The 27,092-nt window shown below is 27.8% G+C and overlaps 1 protein-coding gene across 2 annotated transcripts in view; it reads right to left on the reverse strand.

Moving 5' to 3' along the window:
* The window catches only part of LOC148233666 (muscle, skeletal receptor tyrosine protein kinase-like), a 67,521-nt gene that overhangs the window by 19,091 nt on the left and 21,338 nt on the right, over window positions 1-27,092 (reverse strand). For both annotated transcript variants that reach the window (XM_088188998.1, XM_088188997.1), the window contains exon 2: window positions 14,366-14,486. In XM_088188998.1, coding sequence (XP_088045124.1) covers window positions 14,366-14,465 — 100 coding nt within the window. In that variant the 5' untranslated portion in view covers window positions 14,466-14,486. The remainder of the gene's footprint in view (window positions 1-14,365; window positions 14,487-27,092) is intronic.

The raw sequence follows: 27,092 nt of genomic DNA on the forward strand, positions 1-27,092 counted from the left end.
AAACAGTAAACACTCCAGATTAAAAATGTAATATGAATCAAATTTAGGTATCTGAAATATGCAGACTTTACTGTTTAAGTATTATGAATATGATGTATAATTGAATATGCAACAAGAATAAACATTTTAAATTGATTTATAAAGCTTTTAAATGATTATTTTTTGGTTAATGTATGGCTTGACTTTAACTTTATAATATCGGTATCATTAATGATTCACGAGATACTGATGATGCGTCGTAAAATATCACAATATAAGCAATATATTGAAGTATTAAAAATACCTAAAGACACGACTAATACTTAATTATATTTTTTTTACATACATATATTTGGTTTACTGATTTTCAGTGGCTCATTTTTAATAAAAATTTTATTTTATATTTTATATAACTGCTAAAATATTTTAGCACGTTCTTAATAATACTATTTGAGCAGTTCGTTAAAAATTAAAATTAAGTTAAAACTATTATATAGATTTTTATAAATATAGAGAAAATAAATTCATTACTCAAAAATAGTTCAAAACATATGGTTTCAGGGATTATTGTTCAGTTCTATATAAAGCTATAAATATATTATATCAAACGTACACAAATAAAACTCCTTGAAACTAATTAAATCTACGTAAGTTTTATTTTAGAATTCTTTACATATTTCAATTGAAATTTATAAATATTATCATTGGCGGTCAGCTATAGCTCTTATTTTCGTACAAGTAAACTATAACATATACTCAGAACTTGCGCAAATTGTATTAAATTGTATTAAAAGCACACAAACAAATCCAGGAGAAATTTGTACGTTTTACCAATACAATTATTTAATGTGAACTAATGTTTTTATATTTTTTTCATACGCGATACATAACATAAAATATTAAACGCTGATAAGACACAGAGACGAAGTTCGTCGTATCAAATAATATTTATGTACAACCGTTCGTTCGTTTTTGACATAGATATATTGCGAGTATTTTTTTTCTAATACACATGGCGTTGATAGTATACCTCGAAGAAAAAAGGCGAGGTGTGACAAAAAAGCTTCTTCTTATCCGGTCTCTTGGGATATAATCGTGATACACAGCGAAGGTCATGAGGAATTTTAAATTTGACCCGTGAAGTACCACAGTCACGATTTCGGCTTTGGGATTCCTTTTTAGGCGTTGAAGCGATGAGGGAATAAGATCTTAAAAATCAGATCTGTCCAACGTGTTAGCACTATGAATCTATATCTGATATATAAATAAAAATAAAATAATCAACAATAGTGAAAAGAGATGGGATCCGTGCATAAAGTTCTACTGCAATATATTGAAGCACGATAGATTTAGTTATACGTGTTCCGAAGAAGCGGAGAGAACAAAAAGTGATTATTCATCAATAAAGATGGTTTCACAAACTATGTGTGGACTACGGATCCAAAATAAATATTTCACAAAAATTTGGAGTAAATTAAAAAAAACTGTTAGTCGTGCTTATACATAAAAATTGTACATAAATCTGATAAAAATACTTAAAAATATGTGCTAAATATTCAACATTGATGTGTATAAATTCTGGAAGGAAAAGTTTCTTAAGTCGGTGTTGTTTTTTTTTAACATTAAAATTTGATCGAATTTAAACAATATTTTTTTGTAAATTAATCACATGATATTAGTGCTTGTTATGCGAATTTTATTTATGTGATTTCACATTTACGCAATTTTTTTTGGTGCCACGAGTGCCACTTTTTACACGATTAATTCACGCAAATTAAGTGATTTTTCAATCTTAGGATTCAATCTGTCAAATTTACAAAAGGTTATATCGGATAATTTTTCACGCGTTTTTATTTTACGTGTTATATCCTGAAACTAATTTATTGCGTTAAAACAGGATCGGTTGTATATTTTTGGGAATGTAAGTGAATTAAATAAAATTTGCATAAAAATGAATCGATTTTCTTGTACATTAATTTAGTCTGATTGCTTACAATACAGGTTTTTTCACATTTTGACAAGAAAACTATTACAAAATTCATACAATATTCAAAAACTACCCATGGATTTTTGGTTAAAAACAGGAAATTTGCCAAAAGAAAGGCGTCTACATCGAAGAAGAAAATAATCCAAAAACTGTGATTTCTTCAAAATCGAATATTAAAGAACGAGTGTCATCTATGAACAAACCAAAACGGAAGTACGATGAAAGTTGTTTAAATTTTAGATTTACGTATATTGGCAATTCAGATTGCTCCTGATTCAATGAGTGTTTTGTGTCAAAAAATACCCGCAAACAGTTCTTTGCCTCCAGCTAAGCTTCGCAGGCACTTCGGAACGACACACTCTGATTACAAAGGAAAAGACATGCATTTTTTTAAGAGACAACGTGACTCACTAAAAAAGTCCAAATTTCAAATGATTACAATGGCTAAAACTGAAAATTAAAATGCAACAGAAGCTTTCTTTCGCGTTAGTTATTGTATTGCACTTGATGGTGAAGCTCATACAATTAGAGAGACACTCATTAAGCCATGTGAGAAAGACATGGTGTAATGTATTCTTAATGAGCTACTGAAAAAAAGAATGCAATACAATTATCAAATAATACTGTTTCACGATGCATTAAAGAAATTTCTACTAGCATAGAGAAAGAGTTAATTCGTTGACTTGGACTTTGCAGTGAATATGCATTACAAATGGATGAATCTACAGATGTCGCAGGACTAGCTCTGCTATTGGTATTTGTTCGTTACACATATGATAAAAGTATTGAAGAAGATTTACTCACGTGTGCATATCTACATGGAAAAACTACAGGAGAAGATATATTCAACTGTATTAATGATTACATTACAAAACAAGAGATAGTCTGGGAAAAGTGTATTGATATTTGTACAGATGGTGCTCGTGCAATGGTAGGAAAATTGAAAGATGTTGTATCACGTATCCTGAAAGTAGCTACTTGCAGTCACTGTATTTTGCATAGGCATGCACTGTTGACTAAAAAAATTTCCACAAAATGTTATGGATGAAGCCGTGAAATTTTATCAAATTTTTAATTAATCCTTCCTGGTTGATACATCTTGCATATCTGGCGGATATTTTTACAAAGTACAATGATGCTAACTTATCATTATAAGGAAAAAGTATTACAAGTTTTAATATGAGAGATAAAATTGAATCTTTTTAAAAAAATACAATTTTGGATTTTGGCAGTAGAATTTAAAAATTTTGATTGTTTTCCCGTCTTGGATGAATGTTTAAATAAATTGAATTTTCAAGTTGATAAGGAAATTTCACTAGTATTTTTAGAACACCTATATAACTTGAAAACAACTCTTTCGGAATATTTTCCGAAACTAGTAAGGACTACTCCAGGGTACGGAATCCATTTTCCGTAACAGTTATATCAGTGGGCTTAAGCGCACGGGATTATGAGAATTTAATTGATTTAATTAATGACTCTGATTTGAAACAAAAATATAAAGATCAGCCATTAAATGATTTTTGCGCGAGTCTGACTGAAGAGTACCCCAATGTGTCAAAACAAGTTCTGGTTTATTTACTTCCGCTTTCCACGACGTATTTATGCGAAGTGGGATTTTCTAAATATATTATAATATATTGCAACAAAAACAAGATACAGAAATAGACTCGACGCCACGGCAGATATGAGATACAACTGACCAATATTGTGATGATATATTTTTTTTTTGTAATTTAAGAACCCAAAATTATCATAGTCATTAGGAATTTATTTATTTGTATAAATGATATTTTTTTAATAACATTTTTTGTTTTTATTTATACTATTATGAATTACCCAACCTAAAAAATAAGCAAAGTGTTCCGCCTAAATTTTCGGATTTGCCAAGTGTTCCGTCGGTGAAAAAGTTTGGGAAACCCTGATATAGAAAGAAAGATTTTCTCCATACATAACACACAAAGATTCTCAGGTGCACTGAATGAATATTTCTTAACAATATCTCACAGGAAGACAAATAGCACCGTAAGGTCACACATTCCCGTTGTGCAATTCGACTTCGGAAACGTCCATCAAGAAAATATCATTTTCTAAAGCCTTATACTTATTTCGTTGTTCTAAGAAGTGAGTGCAACGATTGGCTGGATGATAGTTGCATGATTGAGATTGATCAGCAAGCTTTAAAGCCCTGAATACTTAAGCTTGGCAGACTCTCGAAGAGATTAGCAGACGCCCGCCCGCCCGCGGACAACATACGGACATGGACGCTCACATCCTGAAAGGAACCCTACCATACGAGCACCGTATCAGAGAGAGAGATCAACCTTAGCTATACTGTCACTGCCCCACCAAACAGAACTCTAAGGACACCACCCCTGCGCCAGCTTCTCCACCACGGCTCGGAGGATATCGCCCATCATAGTCTGTCGCAATGTGTAATATAATCTATAAAGTTCTCTTTAGTTTCCACCTGCATCTTACTGGCTGCGAATTCACACCCTTTAGGGATACCAAAACCCGAAAAAATCTATAAAATACAGTCTTGAATCTATCCCGAAAATATTTTTTTAAATATGTCAGAGATTTTAGATATATATATATATATATATATATATATATATATATATATATATATATATATATATATATATATATATACATTTACCAGTGAAAATATAAATTATCTGGCAGGTGTAATATATATATATATATATATATATATATATATATATATATATATATATATATATATATATATATATATATATATATATATATATATATATATTTTCACTAGTAAAGTCCAAATACATTTTCACCAGTAGATATATATTTCTACTAGCAAAAATATAATTTAACTGACTAAAATGTATACGAAACTCAATTTGACATTTGCGAAACGTCCATTTGCTGTTCAAACCCAAATCAAACCTATTGAAAGTTCTTAAACTAATTATAGATTTAGAACTTTTATGAGGTCAAGTCCAAAATACAAACTAAGCCAACTCGTCTCTCAAAGAAAGCGGAAGAATAAGTACAGTCAGACATCGCATTTCACATATTGCTTCATAGTTCGTCTGCATTTCGATATTACACTATGTTTTAAAAATATGATAGCTATCGTTACCTATATTACAATGGATTTCTAATATAATAGGGCTGATCAAAGTATATTCAAACCGAATTTTGGTCAATAGGAGAGCACAAAAACAATTATCACTTCTCAGAAGGCAAAAATTCACGTCAAAAGCAATTAAATCGTGTGTTTCCACTGCGACGCTCGATAATACTGAATGTACGCGTTATCGGTATAATTTTATTTAATCCGAAAAAAAGGTAATAACCCATTAGTTTTGTTGAATGGAAGAGTGGTGTAATAGATTACTACTATTTAATTTTAAAACAGAAGATTAAACATACAAAAACAGGCACTGTTGATAATTACTGATTATTCATTACTACTATTAACAGTTTAATTAAATTACTAAGAAGAAATATCAATATATTAAAACCAGATATTTTATAAATTTTCACTGCAATTCGGACAGAATATATTTTTTTTGTACTACACGTGGATTATATATAATATATTTTATATATAATATAATGTTATGTTATTATACAACACATTAAAATATGAAAGCGTAGGGTGGGATGAGCGGTAGAGAGCCTGAAGGAAATCTTGTTTTTTTTAAGTTTAAAAGAAAATAAGCGGAAATTACACCATATTTTTTTATATTTTATTAAATGTAATCCTTATATATTTCATACCATTTTTGATATCTTTTAAAAAAAACATCAAATATTTTATTAATTTAGAGCGAATATTGCGAAGTATATGTAAAATATATATACATACATATTTTAAGCATTACCATATATAATAGGAGAGCTGTTCGGAAATTACTTAGAATTGAGATTGAGATCAAAAAATATAATATTGATGAAGTATATTTATTTTATATGTATTTATTTCGAAGAATAATGTAATGATATTACAATGTCTTAATTTACAAAATATAGTATGTTTATATAAGCGATTATATGATATTTTTAAGTGAGAATAGTCCAAGACAAATGAGCAAGGACAAAACGACCCACACAAAATAGTTCCTAATAAAATAATATTTTTATAATAGTGCTTTTTTTAAAACAGGAAAAAATAAATAAAATGCTTTAAATAGATTAACAATTGTAGTTTGAAAATTTTTTTAATTTACTTCATAAAAATGATACGCTCAAAGCGTTTATAAATAAAGTAAATTACTATATATAATATAATATTGCTTCAATCAACAAATGGATCTCCTAACAATATTGCTATTAATAGTACAATTTAAATAGTAGTAATATTATTTTATTTTATAAAACAAACTTTGGGGGCTCAAAAATCCATATACAATATGCAGTCAATGATTTTGAGAACTTTTTAAACAACCCTACACAATTTAATATCGATTATTTAATTTCTCAGGTCAATATTATATTAAAATTTTCTGTCAACATAAAACATATCTTTATCTTTAAATATATTTTAATTTTTAAGTATGAAAATAATAAGTTAATATATATTTAATTATTACAGTAGACCAGGTTTTAAACTCGTTCAATTACACGATTCAATGCACATAATAATTTGACTTCATAATAATAAAATAATATATTTGCAATATAGTTTATAAATAATTTAAAGAATTTAAGAAGGCTTTACTGAAGTGATCAATATGCTAATTATTTTTTGGGTGATATAAAACCTAAACTATTTTACCCAAAAAATATCCATATTTACTTTAAAAAATATGTTCATGATTACACTCACTGTGTTAAATGAACTTAAGATAAACATTTTAATGATTAGTAACTGATAGGGTTAATCAATTCAAATGCATCTGAAAGTGTGTTCCGTTATCACGATTTATTACCACCTTCCACCTTCGCGATGGCAACTCGCAATAAAGTCATGTGCGTCGCTTATAATACTTATAACTTACAACATTTAAATGACACTGTCGAGGAAAAAGTAAGGATATATTTGACGATTAATCGACCTCTCGACTGAGTCCAAATGCGTTTAAAGCATTAACAGATCTCGACGAGTAAAATATTGAACAATGCACCGAGATAAATTCATTCGAAGCGTATTTATAAGCACCATGGAATGCATTGAACAAAGCATATGTGTTTGATAATGCGAATAAACTGTTTTGAAGCTAAATATCCGTATTTATAATTAGTTGAGCTATGATTATCGCGTCGGAATCACTGATGTGTAGGATTGTAATATGTATGACTAAGCGTATTTATTTATCTATATAATATACCTTAAATAATTTTATAATATTTTTTCTTAAACAGAAACAGCTTTTAAGTTAAGCAAATTACGTTATTAATATAATTTCAGAAGTAATATGTTTATTTAAATTATATTTGTGTTTTAATTGCCAGCTAACGCCCTTTAAACTTATGTTTTAATGACAGCTTCATTACAACAATGAAAAAACAAGCTTTATAAACTTGTTTCGCCCTAATAATAATAAATGGATCACTGAAATGAAGTTTGATATTTCATTTCAAATTCTGAATTGTTTGTATGAAAGTTTTTTGTTTGTTTCGGTTTATATGAAAAGGTTATGACATTTTGACGAATTTGTGATGAGATTGACAGTACGAATATCTAAAGTTTCTTTTATAAATGCACGTAATCTAACTGTTTCTACTTTTTTAACATTATAAATCACATTTTTCATTTAAAAGTATTTTAAAACTGGTTTTAAGAAATATTTGTTTGACTTAAAAATTATTCATTGTTTTCTCCGAGTGGTGGTGGAGAAGCTGGCGCAAGGATGATGTCCGTGAGAGGTCCTCAAAGGTATTGTAAGTGGCGTGGCAGCGACTTATCCTTCTCTGTTACGGTGGTTCTCGTATGGCGAGACAACATACTGGCGAGTCTTCGAGTGGCTACTTGCTATCATCTCCTCATAGGAGTCCAGATTTAGTTATCCAGGGCTGTAAGGCTTGCTGATCAATCACAATCATGCAGCGATGTGCTCTTTTCTTAGAACAGCAAAATAGGTATACGCCTTTAAAAAGCGACATTCGCTTGATGGGCATTGTTCAAGGTCGAATTGCATTGCAACGGAAATCTTGTGAATCCATGATTGTTTCACAACAAATAAATATTCTCTCAATTTATTATTTTATTTATTTATTTTATTTTATTAATTTATTTAGCTTAATAACTAATCTTTACATCTAACAAATTTAGTAAACATATATAAAAATATATAAAAAATACATAACAGAAAGAAAAAAGAAAAATATACAATAATAAAGTCTTAATATTATAATTTATTTCTATATGTACGAAGGTGTTTTTTTATTCCATTTATGAAACCCGTTATATTTTTGCTGTTTCGGATTTCTCTTGGAAGACTATTATATAAATCAAAACCTCCGTACATAATTCCCCTAGCCGTACTCGTTTTCTTATACTTAATTATCTTTAAATTTTCTTTATTTCTAGTATTATATTTATGTACATCTTTATTTCTTATTAAATACTTATTAAAATATTTTGGTAACACATTATTTTCTAACTTATATATAAATACTAAAACATTCATACTCAATATTTCTCGAACATTCAACCATTCTAATCTATCAATCATACTTTTACAATTAGTTAATCTATTTTTATTTAAGATTACTCTCATTGCCCTATTTTGTAATTTTTGCAACATTTGTATATCTAATTTATTTAACATATTTAATAGTGTTGCACAATAATTAAAATGGGGCAATATTATACTATTGTAAATTTTTTTTTTGTATTTATACTTAATATATTTCTTAATCTAGATAATATACCTATTTTTCTACTAATTTTTTTAATATGTATTTACAATGTTCTTTAAAATTTAATTTTGTATCAACAATTACTCCTAAATATTTTATATTATCCACTATTTCTATACTAGAGTTATTTATTACTATTTTGGTACTATTATCTAACACATTTTTATAATTAATAAACATACATTTAGTTTTATTCTCATTTAATTTAAGTACATTATTCTTTAACCATATTTCTAATATACTTAATTCATTATTTAAATTATTTACAATTTCTTTAATGTTATCACCTATGCAATACATTAATGTGTCATCCGCAAATAGATGAATTTTACATTTTTTCACGTTATTAACTATATCATTAATATACAAAACAAATAACAATTACGGAGAATACTTACAGTAAGAACACTTGCGTGTTATTTTTTCTGGCCGTAACGAGAGCTTTTGTGTAGTCCATCCTTTACGCTCTTGTCTTGTTTCCTTGTTGATGGATGATCATTTTGGTCACAGTAAATTAACACAAGTTTTGAGAATAAGACACTTCTAAACGCGGGCATCTGTTGTGGCCGCCACAATATAAATATATATTCAAATTTATATATAAATTTATAAAAAAATTATGTAAATTGTATATAATTTTTTTTATTAAATTTTCTAAGTTAAATGCATACTTTCGAATACACTTTTTGCCACAAAGGTAAAATCGCTTGATTTTTATAAAAAATATGCGATGATTTAAATAATTTGTTTTGAGTAGTTTCTTGTTAATAAATACATAATTTAAGTACGTAACTGTGAAATAATTAATAATTATATCTTAGCTCAAATCTAACTACTAGAAATTTAACATTTGTGTCACTAAAATTACAAATTATTAAAAAAATATATTTATAGCAATATTTTTGTTAAGAATGTCTTACATTTTTTACTTTATATATTTATAATAATAATGTAAGTTTAATCAGTCAATAAAATGAAATCAAATATTTTATCAAAGCGAAGAAAAAATATATTTTTTTGTAAAAATAAATCAAGGATTATAAAAAAACGACACATTAAAATCTAAAATCTTTGCAGCAAATTTTTTTAACCAAATAAATATATAAAAATGTAATTTTTATTTTTCTATCCACTATCTCAAAGCTCGACATTTACCAACTTAATAATCACGATTGAAACTGCCTTTCTTGTTATTTCGATATCAACAATGTTAACATAAAGACACGATCTTGAATAATAATACTCGATCATTTCAACTTTTACATACGTAAGATATTCATAAAGTTAAGTACTATTTGCATATAACGCGAAAAAGTTATAGTTCAAAATACAAATATATTCGAAATATAATTCGGAATAACTTTTAAATTACTACAGTCTTTCAGAATTATGAATTTGAATCGAAATGTAAAGCTGTACTTATTTATTTTTTATTAAAAGATTATTTTACATACTGTACGTCAGTATTTTTAGTCTTGAATAAGAAACTTCAACGTTCGAGAATCACGCATTTTACGTGAGTGAAATGATAAATATGTTATTAGTAAATGTTTTATATAAATAGTGTGAAATTTAACGTCTAGTCTGATTGAGTTTAAGAATATGTTCGAATGGTTAGTAAATATTTAGGCTTAGTTTATTTTTGAATAGCTTATACATTTTACTTTCCACAGTAATACGTACAAAAAATTTCGGTTAACTTGTTGATGTAATTCCAATTGACACGGAGTAATAAATATAAAATCTGGTGGAACATATAAAAATAATTATTTATAGAAATATATTTTTTCACGGCGCATTTTTTTGGTACAGTTCAATAAAAACCATGAAATATTATAAATGTCGGTATCAATCATACATAATTGGGTACGCACGCTGTGGCATCGTTTCCCAAATTACGTGTATGCTAAACATTACTATTATTAAGCATATTCTATTATAGAATATGTATTCTAATTATTGTTTATTTTTATATACATAATGATAGATTTCAATAATTATTTCACAAAGATATACAAAAAATAATCACAGGAAAATCATTAATTACAATTTAAATTGCGAGCAAAACATAGTGTTAAAAAATATAAATAACGATCTTCAGATATTAAAAAAAATTAAGAATAAAAAAGAATTTTACGCGTTAAAAGCGTCATAAACTAATGCCATGAGTATTCACAATTCGACGCATTGGGCGGAAATTTTGATGGTCTTTTTTATATAAATAAAAAATTTCCACCTGAGCTTTCAAGATTGGACATAAAAGAATTTATCTAAACTCGAAACAAAGTAAAGCAACTCTGACCATCAGATGTGGAGAAGACCGAGAAATCAGCTGCTTCTCTCTTTATGTCATCTCTAATCGACGTTCAAACATATTTTTGAAGATAACTGAACTATTCGGAAGCAGACAAGGTAACGAAGAATATAACAATAATTATACAAACTGTATATATACTGACTCAACGTAAATAACTTAAAACCCCAAGAATTTATTTTGAGTAACGGCGATTATTCAATCATTGGTAGACGTAGCAATGACGTAATGTGGGTTTGAGCTTAGATCAATCATATAGGCTTTTAGAAAGTCTCTTTAACAAATTTCACCCCAAAATATCACACGAAATAAATGAAAAAAAATATTTCCCTAAGATTACACCTAATATTTTTTTTGCTACTAATAATAAATTATATGATTAATATGTAAACTTATAGTTTTTTAATATGCGCTTATAGTTTTTTGCTTACAGCGATAAGTCAATTTAAAAAAAAAACCTTAATAAAAATATATAATATTATATTCGAGGTATAAAAAATCTTGCTCAAAAAATACTACTAAAATCAATTTCATTTGTAACGACTTTTATACAGAAAAAATATTGTTTTAGCAATTTTTATTTGAAAAAAATATTTTTCTGTTTTAAAACATAATATTAATAACGTAAAGCGCAAAACTCAACTCTAAATTTAATTTTATGGTATGTATAATCAAACGCTTAACAAATTAAATAATTAAGTGGTGCCAAATCTTTAATCAATGTTTAACAATCTGTTTTAATTACTTGTAAAATATTCATAAGTTAATTTCAATTAACTAATCACTTCTACAGTTCGGAACATTTACACTTATAAGAGTAGCGTAAATTTAAAAAGATAAAATACAACCAGATATATAAAAAAAACAATATAAATAAATTTGAGTGAAAGGACTTAATTAAATTCTTATCTAAACAAGGCGAGAAACCTGAGAGCTTATTTAAAAAAATGTCTGTTATATATTGTGAATGAATGGACTGTGTACTTTTGACTGTGGATATTATGATTCACATACATATAGTATGTAATATAAAATATTTAATCGTGGTTTATATTTAAGAGAAATTACCACCGCTCTTGTGGTAGAAATATTATGATTTGGGTTGAGAATAGGTTCAGTCGTGGGAATGAAAATAGGAGTAGATGTATGTAAAAAAGTATGAACACAATGGAAAGTTTGATTTTCAATGAAATATTTGTAGAAAGGTTCAAACATGTTAAAACGCTTATGTGCTTTTGATATTAAATAAACAGCACACTATATGGTTTATGTGGTTTAATTTGATTTGATACATGAAAAAAATAAGTTCGAATCCCATTGAACCCTGATGTTGAGAATTTTTTATCGTGTCTGATTAGACTGATTATCCTCGGTTAAAAAATATGTAATTAGGAAACTCACTGAAGCATTTTCCCAAGAGACTTCCGTCTGACAAGTGTTTGTAATCAACAACAAAAACTGAGCAAATCTGAATAAAATTTGACAATTGAGAGCCCTTATATTTAACCTTTAATAAAACGAACCACATGAATAATCTCGTATTATTATTTATTTTATTACTGCTTTTCGCGTGGGAAAATATAATATTTAATATTTGCCTACGCGAATAAATGATAAAAAATAGATAAAAATTTAAATATTCAACACTAAATCAAAAAAAAATTGTTATTGTTAAAATAACTTACTATTACTTGTTGAATTTAATCTTCAAAAAATTAATTCGGTTTGATCTAAGAAGTCGATATGAAACTTTCTTTAAAAAATCTTTGTTCATTAGCTAGCTTGTTTCAATATGGCGCCAATTAAAACATTGAATAAAAATCGTAACTATGTTGATAAAAATCATAGAAAAATAATTGATAAGAGGAAAAATCATTACAAATAAAAATTAAATACAATTTTTTTTTATATTTTTTGGTCATTTATGTAAAGAAACTGCTGTAGTTTTAATGATATCATCATGAAACTTATTATTGATATAAATATTTAAAAATCTCGGCTATGTTCGTAAGACATACAAATCCACTATATTGTTTCAAAATCGCAGCTATTAAATTTTTTTTTAATTAAAAAAAAATTAAGAAGTAAAAATCGTTTAAAAATGAGAATTAAATTCTTATGAATATTATTTTTTTATCAATTATGAGGGTTTTTGAAGACATAACAGCCGTCTTGAAACTTATTATATAAAATAGATCTTTTAAGTGTCTCGGTTTAATTTATTGATCAATCTAGTCGGCTATCATGTTCAATTCTTTAAAAACTAAAAACCCATTAAGGTTTCTTATCAACATATTTGTGTTATATAAAAACATCATCATCTAAAACAAAATTAGATCTATGACGCCAAGCTTTCGGACCTCACGGATAATTACTGTTCTAAATGATGAAAAAAGCCTCGAGGCTAAGAAGTCAGTTCAAAGCAACAATGGATCGCAAAGGAAAAATTAAGCTAATGAATGAAAAATATTCATACTCATATAATAAAATTCAAGAAGCCGAAGAAAATTGAATGTTAGAAAATGTAAAATAATAGAAAACTTCCAACAAAAATGCGACGAATATAATTCACACAAAAAATTAAATAAAGCATTAGTATAAAGCTACCTAAACCCTAAAATCTCTAAACAATTTTAATATTTAAAAATAAAAAAGATTGAGAAAATGTGGTGAATTATTTGAAATAATATTGATACAGAATATATGAATATAAATTAATTTCAATAAGTAAATATTTTAATTAAAATCCCTAATTTAACGTGTTATTGGTGTATGGATTGACAAAATTATATCTTAAATTTTTTTAATCCAAACTATATATTTATATTTATAATTTTTCTTTATGTATTTTATTTAAATTTTTCCTTTCTACAGCTAATATATAAAAATGTTTTACTGCTATAACACGAGATACAAGTTGCCAAAAGTTCCATGATTATATGTGTTTATATTTATGTAAGTTGTTGATGTTTCCTGAAATTTGTATTAGTTATTTTACATTGTTGTGAAGATAACAATGATGTAAAGGATATTGTGTAATACGATATATACAAAAATTATATTTATAATTATATTAATAACATTGTTCCTGTAATTTGAGTATGTCTCTTTTATATTTATTACGCGTTAAAAAAATATGCTTATTATGTAAGTGGGCTTAAGTGAAAAATTAACTTATTGAATGAGTACTCTTGTGATATGGTTCGAGTGTAGTTATTAAAAATACTTACCAGTTGAAACGTGAGTGGTTTGGTTCTCGGGGGGCAGAACCCCTTCGGGTCGCCACCCCCCTACCCCGCGGTCCTTTCTCCTAACGTGCCCTGGTCCCATGTTATCTCAGGATCGCGAAATCTAAAAAAATAATATAAATAAATAAATCACATATAAAACATATGCCATTAAGAGATGAATAAACATGCTTTGCTTGAATGCATATTATAAATTGTTCTGCGCCATGCACAAACACTTTATTTGATCTTTTTTGGAAAAAAAATACGTTCATACACAATATTGGCTATTCTAATAGCTTTTAGTCTATTTTATTCAGCATATATTAATATATAAGAAAATTGTGAATTTTCTAAATAATATAAAATATTTCACACCGCCCGTGATGTTTTACGCGAGAGCATCTTTTATTATATTGTTTGCTAGAGAATTTTAATTTTACATTCGCTCGAAAACGCCAGCTTTTATATTTACATTCCCATAAACGAATACGTGAATATCGGTTGAAAACGGAAAAATAAAAGAAAGAAATCCAAGAGGCAAAACCATCTATATAAAGCGTTCTACACATATTATAATGCATACAATATGGTTCAAAAAAGTATGATTCGTTGAATTACAATTGAGAGAACTCTTATAATTCATATCAATCAAAATCGCAACAATAGTCTTCTTGAACAAAATCTGTCATTATCAGTGAACCAGAAAAGTAAGTACTCCATTATCGAATAAAATTATATCCATGACGTTTTTTTTACATAAATTTACATAATTGTATTATACGCGTGGGAGAAGCTGTCAACTGTATAATAAAGAAGAAAATTCTATTCAGTTGTTTTTTACTATTATTTAAATTAAAAACACGCGTGAAATAATTTTAAATGATTAGTTTAAATAGTTTAAAAAATCAGTCGGTGCCATTATTTTAGTCTTTATTACCATAACTGTAACTGTTACTATTAATTTCATCTCTCTATATACTGATAATGATAGTAATAAACAATCAAACTAATAATCTAACTCTTAAATAATAAGTGTGTCATTTAAAAAATCGTAGTAAATAAACACTGCGGCGCAGGCCACAAAAATATAAATTTTGGGATTTGATTTACGTACTGTTAGTCAGAGAATTAGTAATTTATTTGCTGTTGATGAAGAATGATATATATAAATGTATAAATAATTAAAGCTAATTTACAAACAACCGCTTTACGACATCTGGGTGCCATATCAAAGGGGGAAAAATGGACAAATGGGTACCGCATGAACAGACAGAAAAGTAAAATTAGTAACGTTTCAAAGTCTACGAGGAGTAACAGTTCTATATGATTGCTATCTATTTATAAAACAACATAGAATACCGTTTAAAAACATGTATGTATCTCTTATTTATGGGAATTAAGTCATACTGTGATGTACACCAAGTGTACATTCTTACTATATATATATACATATCAAGATAATGTTTATATAGTAAGCATGCATAAAAAGTATGGTGGTAATTTATAATAATTTTTCATCAATCACATCTTTAACCATGCAAAACCATTACATCGAAATCTTGATTCTATGCATAGAAAATATACTTTATATTACTACACCCCCCATATTATTATATATATTATCAGCTTATTAAACGTTTAGTTTAATTTCTTGCAATATAAAATTGTAATTATGAAATCAGCAACGAATTCACAGCTAATAATTTTTTTTTAATAAACAACCTTTAGCTAAAAACTAGTTCTGTATTTCGAGTATATTTTGAATATTAAAATTGTAGTTTTAATAAAAATATAGCGTTTCATATTTGATTAAGAATTCAGCCAATTATGTAATATATAACAAGTGTTACTACACACCATACTTAGATTTTTATGTGTATAGCTTCTGTTAAATTTAGGGTCGCAACGACAGCAAGTCTTTTAGTCAGTGGCGTAGCTAGGGTATGTGGTGCCCGGGGCGATCCTTAAAATTGCCACCTCCCCCTATACAATTTTTGCATGGTCATAAAATCAGCATATCTTTCTGATATTGTGCTTCGTTAGGGTTCTTAATTTTCTCAACACCCAACATCCAAAAATAAAATTTACTATAAAACATTACACACTAATCATAAAAAAGACGGCTATCTAGGACACACAGTATTCCGAAAAAGTACACACACCAATAGGTATCTACATGCAAATTCCCACCACCATTCGGCACAGATCAAATCGGTAGCATATTTTAGCTCTATTCAATAGAGCTAAAATATTAGCCGACAAAGAACATATCGACGATGAACTCAAAACCGTGAAAATAGCACTACAATCAAATGGTTTTATAAAAGAAAACTTGAAAGAAACAAAGAAGAAAATTGAAAAAAATTACATAGGACATGCACGTCCTCCATACATCCAAGGGGTAACAGAAAAGATCAGAAGAACCCTAACGAAGCACAATATCAGAACTATTTTTCAGTCCAAAAACAAAATTACTTCAATGCTCCCAAACGGGAAAGATCATCTAAAAAATGAATCCCAAGGGGTATATAAAATCTCATGTGCAGATTGCGAAAAAATCTACATTGGACAATCTAACAGACGCATCGCACACACAGAAAATGAACATAAAAATGATGTAAAAAAATTCAAGAGCAATTCTACTTTAGCCGAACACAGTTTCACAGAAGACCATAAAATTGATTTTAGCAGCACAAAAACCATAGCTAATATAAAAAACCCTTTTTTTCGTACGAAACGAGAAGCACTCGAAATAGAAATCCACAAAAAATCGCTATGAACAAAAGAGATGATAGTAGCATATTATAAAAATCTTGGCTTCCGAATTTAGAGTCGTTACGAAAAATAAATTCACAAAAAAATGTCACTGGCCTAATTGCCACACCATTAGACAAAAACATTAACACAGACACAAATGACTCATCCAAGACAAATGGACAATTAATTAATATAATTAATAATGCCCCACCGGAAAGAGTATATATGACAAGGTCAAGGACAAGAGCGGCGGTCACAAACAATTCGTGATCATGGCCGGAAAATCACGACCGAAATATAGAATACAAGTAAGCATAAATCGCGATGAATCCCGAGATTTCAATATATATATATATATATATATATATATATATATATATATATATATATATATATATATATATATATATATATATATATATATATATATATATATATATATATATATATATATATATATATATATATATATATATATATATATATATATATATATATATATATATATTGAAATCTCGGGATTCATATATATATATATATATATATATATATATATATATATTAGTACATTTAGAATTAAGTACCACACTAAACGATCCCATCGAAAATATGCCGCCCTTAAGCAAGTGCCGCCCGGGCCCGCCTTCCTCGCCCCACCATAGCTACGCGACTGCTTTTAGTCATCATATTTATTAGAAATATGAATTACTCAAATATTTTATTTCATATTTGTAGAATATTTAAAATCTGCATAATCGATTATGATGCATTAGAATAATATTGTTGTATTTTACAAAATTAGACAATTTGCTTGTATGAAGTTCTACTATATGAAGTTCGAATAATTTTATTAAAGTGAAACTACATATTTGTTATACGTATTTGATTTTAAATGTTAATACACAATACAATTTAAAATGTAGTTAAAGTTCTTAAATATTATATTATATTTAAGCAGACTATTTAAAAACACCACAATAACGCGAGTAAATAATATTGTTGTATTTTATAAAAAAATAAAAAAAAAATTTTCTCACTAAAAATTCTCCATTTCATATGAAACAACTTAACATGTTATAAAATAACATGAGAACTCTTTAACAATTAAGGATCGGTGTAGAACAATTTATAAATTTTTACATAGACTAAATTGTTGCAAAACAATTTATGTGTGGCAAAAAAAATGAGAGTTTTTTACTATTATATATATATATTTATATATAAATTTACCGATGCAATATGACAGACGTAAGCCCTACGGCTAATTTTCTTATTACATTTATAAAATTTGAAACCAATCTGGAATTCAAAAAGATGTTTTTATTCAATTGTAAAATATTTATAACATAGCTTTAGGCGACTGGTATCTCTGACAGCACGGTTCGCTATTTTAGTAATAACGTAATTTTAATGATAAATTTACTTCTGCTACGTGAATTGAATTTGAATCCTGTATAATCAACCTAGATATAACCCAGTATAAAAAGAGTGAATAACTTATGACGTTACATAAAAACCACATGAAAATATTATATTACATATATAATTTAATCAACTGTCTTTGAGTTTATGATGATGATGATTCTCTATAAGGGTACGAAATACATAATAATTTTAATTAGGCCCTGTTTTTCTTATAATTTATATATTTTCAAATATGCCGATTAGATTTATAAATTTGCTTTTCAATATGATGTTTATGAAACGAGCAGTGAATAAATAAGGTTGTTTTCCCATTTACAATTTTCGCTTAGCCTTCTCAATATATTTATTCAGTGAATGAAAACAGCGAAAAAACAAGTACATATAAACCTTTTGATGTGTTCTATGGATCAATAATATTATGAAAGAAGGTCTATCCATTGATGCGTGAAACAAAACAAACGCGCATATACATATATATATATATATATCGTTGCCTTTATCGATTTAACGAAGTTTATATTTTTAAGTAATATATAATATAATACGTATGTGTAGTAATTGAATTTTTACACAGGTTGTGCGTATTATGGCTTACGTTTGATAAATAATTTATACTAGATGACACTTTGCGATAAGATTATGCGCTTTATCTCGTGAAAAAGCCATATGCTTTTATTTATGTAAAGCCCTGGAACGTAGTACGTGTCTGTGTGTATTATAATATAATTTTAGCACATAAAAACGACGCTTTATTGTCGTCGGAAACTCCATATGGCGTAATTAAGTGAAAATGTAGCTTTCGACGGAAGTTCATTATTTACTAAACCTTCTATTTCTCACAAACGCGACATTCGATATCCAGATGCAAAATGGATAATTAACCCTTTTTGTTTGATGTGTGATATAATTAAAATACATGGGTTTGGCTTCTGGTGAAATTTTATCAGCAATAAATTAAACGCACTATGCATTAGTAATATCAAATTGTCTCATTAAAACTATTTTTATAATAAATATCATACTATATTTGAAAAGATAAGGATGTTAAAAAAATAAAATTTATATATATGTTTACAAGGAATAAATAGCTGTAGTTCTTAGTACAGAGAAAATTAAAAATGTAAAGTATACAAACATGTTTTACATACATAAACGCAAAAAACCATATTCAAGTAAAAAAATTTTAAGCAAATTTAAAAAATATATAAACCTTTAAAAACAGATCTGTTTTTTTTTTTAATAAATACTATATTTTCCGTGACGCGTTATTGTTACATTATGTGGTATTAAAAACACGTTAACTAAAATCTGAGAATGCCGTGTGTTATTTTAGCCGAAACGTTGTAAAATTTACAAAATTCAACGTATTTAAAACCGTAATTCAAAGAATAATAATACATTTTACGCTGTTAAAAATTATGTGACATTCAAGTTAGGCTGCGTGAAGTAAATAAAGTCTATGTAAATACATATTAGACTATATAAATACATAAAGTCTATATAACAACATACAACACATTGAAAAATTAAAATAAAAACACGTTTATATAATCATTGGTAATATTGGCAATACAGATTCGATGTTAAGGATCTGTGAATCATGTTGGAATGCAATTAGTAACAATATGGATAAAATTAATATCTATTGATATGTCCCTTTATAGATATTTTCCAGAACTTTAGAGCTCCAAGATAAATAAAAAGTGTTTAAAATAGAGAGAAGATCGGAAGACCTCTACTACGGCGATAGATATTAATCAGACACTGCCCTTTTGAGGCTAGGAATGCCAAATATTGGCTAATAATTTTAATTAAAAATATTTTTACTATGTTTTTAAATATAAATCTAAAATCATCAAAAACTTATCATAAACATGTTTATTAAATTTTCATCAACATGTTTATTACGCGCAATTAAGTAGCAAGTTGCGACAGATGTTACAAACAAGTATTATTAGTGAGTGCGCGTGTATAAAAAAATTACCGTTATCGCGGCAGTGCATCGCGCCACTGGCGCAAAAAAATGGACTACCCTAGAATGACAAACAGTGACAACAAGCAATAGAAAGAGACATAGTCCAAACAAAATAAACAATCACTATCTCGGGGGAGCACAAACAAAAAACAGATACAATGGACTCGAAGATCACAACGGAACACATATAAAAACCTGTATCAGAGATGAACTAAAACCACCACCGATCTTCGTAGCGGGGGGTCAAAGATATTAAACCTTTAATAACGTTATTAAGCTCGATTACTATCGAATATACAATCAAGACAACCAACAACCAAGAGGTTAAAATTCAACTAAAAACTTACATACAGCACATTTTATTTATATAAAAAACAGTATTATTAAAAAATCTACAGGAATCGTCCGACCAAGAATCATTAAGGGAAGAACTAAAATATGAAAGACACATTGTGAGAAATATCTCCAAAATTTTACAAAATTTTACAATAAACACTGTCACTGTTTTACATTGTTATGGAACCAAAACAAAATAATAAATATATATATTATTAAATACGATTGTAAAATTTGATAAAAAATAAATAAAAATTATTGTAATAAATCACAAAGGTGTGGCAAGTGTTGCAGGAATGCATTTAACAAGCAAATTTCAAAAAAGAGACTAAACTTATGATATACAATACAAAAATTCCAACAAAAACAGCATCCACAATTTCGAACAAAACCTTCGTCAACCGAGTACAAACCAATGTATGCACAAAAAGTTATAAATTATGCTATGCAACCGATCGAAATATTATGACAATGAAAAACGATGAAAGAGCTAATGCAATAAATGAGTACTATGCTCAACATACTAATAGTAGTTGTCTATAAAATTGTAAGCTATCTGTCTTACTACATATTGCCTTATGGAACGCCAACGGTATATCGCAACACAGGCAAGAAATACTTTTTTTCTCGAACAACATAAAATAGTCGTCTTGCTGGTCTCCGAAAGTCATTTCACGGATAAAACTTTATTCAAAATACCTGGATACTGCGTTTATTCCACGAGACACTCAAATGGAACTGCACACGGAGGCACAACAGTAATAATAAAAAACAATATTTAACATTACGAAGAAGAAAAAAATTGAAGAAGAATATTTTCAAGCGACTAACATTAAAATTCAAGATCTTTACTCATCATTGACGCTTTCTGCTAAAGACAGAATAAAACTCCACTTAAACAAAATGACCAGACGACTTAAACGATTTAGACCATCTGATCTGATCATTGTAAAATATTAAATTAGCATTTGATAAAATAAATTAGATGTTGTGTATAATAAATATGGAAAGGCATCCAATGGGAAGTTTTCCTTACATAGCAATATCATAATCAAAAAAATACTCATTTTTCACATATAAACAGATTGTAAAGATTTTTTTTAAAAAGTTGCGACATGAGACAATTTGGAGTAAATATTATTCTACCTTAAAAAACTGTATTTTATTGTTAAGGCCGGAGCCGAAAAAAGTTTTTATTATAAATAAACAAATCGTTCTGGTAAACAGTTTGCCTTTTTTCGATTGTGCAAATATTACTTTTGCGAGAGAGACCAAATCAAATATGCGTACGCAAAGTATACACGTGTTTATAAACACATACCACGACCGAATAACGCTACGGTATACATTATTAATGATATATAAGCTACTTATTCTTAGTAGCCTAGTTAAATGCGTGGTTGAGAGTTCCCAGAACTAAATTAAACTATTATATCATAAAATAATAACTTAATAAATTAAACAAAAAGAAAGACACATTTTCGAAAAATACTTTTCCCTGAAATTATTCTTTAAAATAAAAGATTTATGGTCGCAATATGGGCGTAGCGTTTAGTCGCAATAGTACTAAAATTTAGTGTCTGGATATTTGGAAAGAAATTGTTAAGCAAAGGGATATTTTGGTATTTTATATCAATGTTCAACTAAAATGTGGAATATTTCAAATTAATACAAAATAAATATTTAAAGTTTACTAATAGTATACATAAAAAATTAGAAATAGTATACAAAATTGTATAAGCATACATACATATACATAGATGTGATATTAAATCACCATAGTATCATCATTGAAAAGTGAGGGTGAAACTCCTGAGAGGTTTACAAACTTTTTGATTCAGCACACTCAACATTTCAATATTTTCCTGCGGATTCATAATAATAAATATAGAAGCGCACAAAACGCTACTTTATAAATGCAAAAATATTCTTGATTCATATTTTACGTATTTATCTCTTGATTATGGTTAAGAGACAACTTTCAATAAAACATCGTTTTTATCAAAACCTAATCAATAATTATATAAAATAAAATTGGCAGATAAGTTAAGCCTTAAGCAAACTCATACCTTGAAGTCAAATCGTCGTGTGATTGCTAGTTTATGATATTGTAACGTTTGACAATCAAATTGCTAGTTTATATTCATTTTCCAGAGCTCAAAAGCTCAAAGAAGCAGTACAATTGGTTAGATAGAAAATAATTATCTGCAAAAGACACCAAAATGAAAACCGTAATCAAGCAATTCACCAGAAAGACCATAACTACGCTGGTAAAATAGGGACGTGTCATAAGCAGTCTTTTTAAAACCCTTATGCTTCATTACATATCCCTGTTTGATTGAACTTCCAAGTCATCAACGAAAGTATTTCTCCCTAAAAAACGCAAAAATAGACATGTGTTGTAAATATTTAATTTATTATGAAAGAGTATCGTAAAAAATCCCTAAAAGCATTTAATATGACATGTACACTTGGTATACATCACAGTAAAGTATGTCTTAATGCACATAAATAAGAGATACATACACATATATACACGGTATTCTGTGTTGTTTTATAAATAAATAACAAACGCTATATTTTTTATAAATACGGCACGATTTTATTGCTTTTGACGTAGATTTTTGACTTCTGAGAAGGGATAAATGTTTTTTGCGCTCTCCTATTGGCCAAAATTCAGTTTAGATGTGCTTCATTCGAAGTCGATATAAAAACTTACTACATATTGCCATATGGAACGCCAACGGTCTATCAAAACACATACAAGAATTTTTTGTCTCGAGCAACGCAAAATAGACGTTTTGCTGGTTTTTGGAATTTATTATACAGAAAATTTTCTATTGGTTAAAATTCGGTTTGGATATGCTTAATTCGACTCTAAATTCTAAATGGGGACGTCATTTACGGGGAGTTTTTTTCTCCCCCTTCCTCTTGAGTTTGGCCAGAAAAATGCATGTCTTTTAATGAAATACAATGAATCTTAATAAAATAGAAATATAAAAAAAAAACAATTACAAAATGGCCACTTTTGACTCCCTCCCTTCCCTTAGAAAAATCTGAAATGGCGTCCCTGTCTAACATTCTGTTTTCTTTCTACAAAACCTGAACTAGTATAATTATGTTTCGATTTGCAATGTACAGCTTCACATCTAATAAAAAGGCTGCAGATGTTTTTTTTCCTTAGCCATCGTAAGCACCTCAACGCCTAGTGATTCTGCACATAAATGAAACTTCATTTTTTGGCAACGCATGGTATAAAACATATAGTTTATCAACAAATGATTTGTATCTACTGCTTCCAAAAATTTAATTACCATGTGATTACCACAATACCAAAATATAATGGAAGGAAATTTTTTCACTCCACTTCTACATCATAACATCACAGCTACCGAAACTAAATAGTTTTTTTAAATAATCTGTCATTCCATAAAAATCAGAACATTGGAGAAAGGCCTCAAATAATTCTTTTACATACACAATGTGGGTGTTTTTTATGCTAATGGCATTTGATTCATAAATTATCAATGAAATTATATTTTTTTTGGATTTTCCCTTCAATTTTAAACTTTTACACTTAAAAATAAATAAAATGAAAATAATGACGTAATATTTACGTAAAAATAAACAAATAAAATGTTCCGCAGATTGTCAATTAATTTAAAAATACCGTAAAATAATTTGAAAGAATGCGATATATGATAAAAAAATAAGCCTTGTGCACATAGAATACATAACTAAGTTTATAATGAAGAGTTGGAGCTAATTTTGATTAGAAATAATCTTTAAATTACTGTGTTTAATCAATTTACAATCATATCTATAAATAACAGTGTGATTTTTTTATCAGTAATTTATTTTGGTCAATGATTTTGAAAGTGAGGCAAGTGCACTCAAAATAAAATAATTTTAATAAAAATTAAAAAGCGTGCTATGTTAGTAAATTTCCATAGTTACAGACTAATGGTTTTACACAGAAGTGTGCCAAAAAAAGAATGCGACTGAGAAATTACAGGGGAACGCAAAAGACTTTAATTTGCACTTTCATCATCCACGTAAAGACATGTGCCAAAAGTGTAATTCGCTCAATGATGAAACAACATGAACTTCATTTAAAAGAAGCCTAATTAGCTAGAAAAGCCTTACAAGAAGATAAAGCGCTAGCCTCAAAAACCCCATGAAACTATTTTGATTTTACATTTGATTTGCAAAAATCACTACCTTACCCTAAATTGACAGTTTCTGTTTCATATTATAAACGAAACATGTATGTTTTAAATCAAGGTTTCCACAATTTACACGATGATGAAATTCATATGTATGCTTGGGATGAACCAACTGCATCCAGAGCATCACAAGTTGTTTAAATTTTAAAACATCTACAATTCAAAAACATATTATCGCTTTTAGCGATATGTGCACTGGCCAAAATAAAATTTCTTTATTCTTTAAATCAAATAAAAAGGAATGACTCAAATACTAGTTGTATCATCAATACAAATAAAAGTTTTTTGGTCTCATCAAAATATAGCCTATACTTAAGGATGCTCATTTTTAGCAAAATTGATTTGCTTTGACAACATAAATTAAGCAAGCGTTGAAGTATTGAATACACAGTGAAATATATGTTGTAGGTAGATAACCCACTTAGTTGACGTCACAATGTGCTTCTCTGGCGAACCTTGTGCTATGCCTACATATGGGAATCGGAATAATTTGTCACGTTGACATACGAGAGAGGATCAAACGACCTTTGTTTGGCAACGGAACGAAATGCAGAATGCTTCAGCGTTTCAGAAATGCATTCTACATATCAACGAACGGTGAGTGTGTGTAAGGGAGACCTTATCGGGAAACTTGAAACGCTAAAAATGCACACCGCAGACTGAATAGTAACTAAGGACAAGTTGAAGAATGATACTGTTTCAAGACGCTCGAATACAAGGAGGACACACAATACGATAACCTGTCGTTTAAAAGGTTATCTTCAGAACAGATGAAAATGTTAAACACACAAAATACATCACTCTGATTGGGCTCTAACAATTAGCAAATAATTAAGAATTGTCCATGGTATATATTTTTATTTTAAATTGATAGCTTAAAATATCCGTATTGCTGTATATTCCAAAAGTGCTAGAATTTTATCAGTTTTTAACATCCAATAATACTATTTATTATCAGTTAAAATAATCGAATTTGTTTTTAAAAAAATAATATACAATAAGCAATGCATTATTTATAATTAAATTCGTTTGGATGTTGCCTTTTAGATGAATTAATAATTACTTAAAAACACCTGTAGAAGCAATATTTCGCTAAGAAGTGATAATTCGAGTTTTTCCCGGAATTTATTTCTCTATAAATTTCGCAGTAATCTTATTTCAATACCTAGTAAGATTTGGGAAGTTATTTTGAGACCAACAACTTATTGTGTAAATATCTATTAATAACAATTTAATTTTTTTACCATACGTTATTATGTTAAATAAAGCAAATATTCTTGATGGTTATAAAAAAAATATAATATAAGCAATACCCACGGTAGAGAAACATAGGACCAATCTTGAAATAACGCTTTGTAAAAAATCGTTTCACAAATTCTTAGAATATCGCTTGCTGCCTATCATAATATTGTTACACAATCAATATAAAAAACAGGGCCTATATATTTTTTTTATTATCCGAAAAATCAATTTTAATATCAATAACAATATTATAAGATACGCTATATTGTATTATATGATGATCGTAGTTCATTACTATTTTATTTAAAAAGTTATAATTTACAACCATTAAACGTTCACTCATTTGTATTAAGATGAACTATAGCAGTTTCATTATGCGATATTTAATATGAGAGACAAAATTGTATGGAACAATTATTATATTTTATATCAATATAATATATACTACATAAAAGGAATATTACGTTTTATGATGCTATATTATACTATATATATAATAACATTAAATATGTACGCTAAATATACATTCTAATATGTGCACAATTTATATATAATGTATAATAATTACCAGTCGAATCATAAACATTATAATATTTACAGAAATTATTTAGCACGTTATTACTTAGTCAAATGGATTATATAACGAACAAAAGGATTATTCTCAAATTGGATTTATGTACATAAATACTATTATATTATAAAATATATATAATTACAATATTGAATATAATTCCCTTTGATGCATATCTTTATTGTGGTTTTAAGG

This window comes from Plectrocnemia conspersa, unplaced genomic scaffold (genome assembly GCF_051122295.1).
Source record: "Plectrocnemia conspersa isolate PC_06_02 unplaced genomic scaffold, ASM5112229v1 ptg000007l, whole genome shotgun sequence".
In the NCBI taxonomy this organism is placed as follows: domain Eukaryota; kingdom Metazoa; phylum Arthropoda; class Insecta; order Trichoptera; family Polycentropodidae; genus Plectrocnemia; species Plectrocnemia conspersa.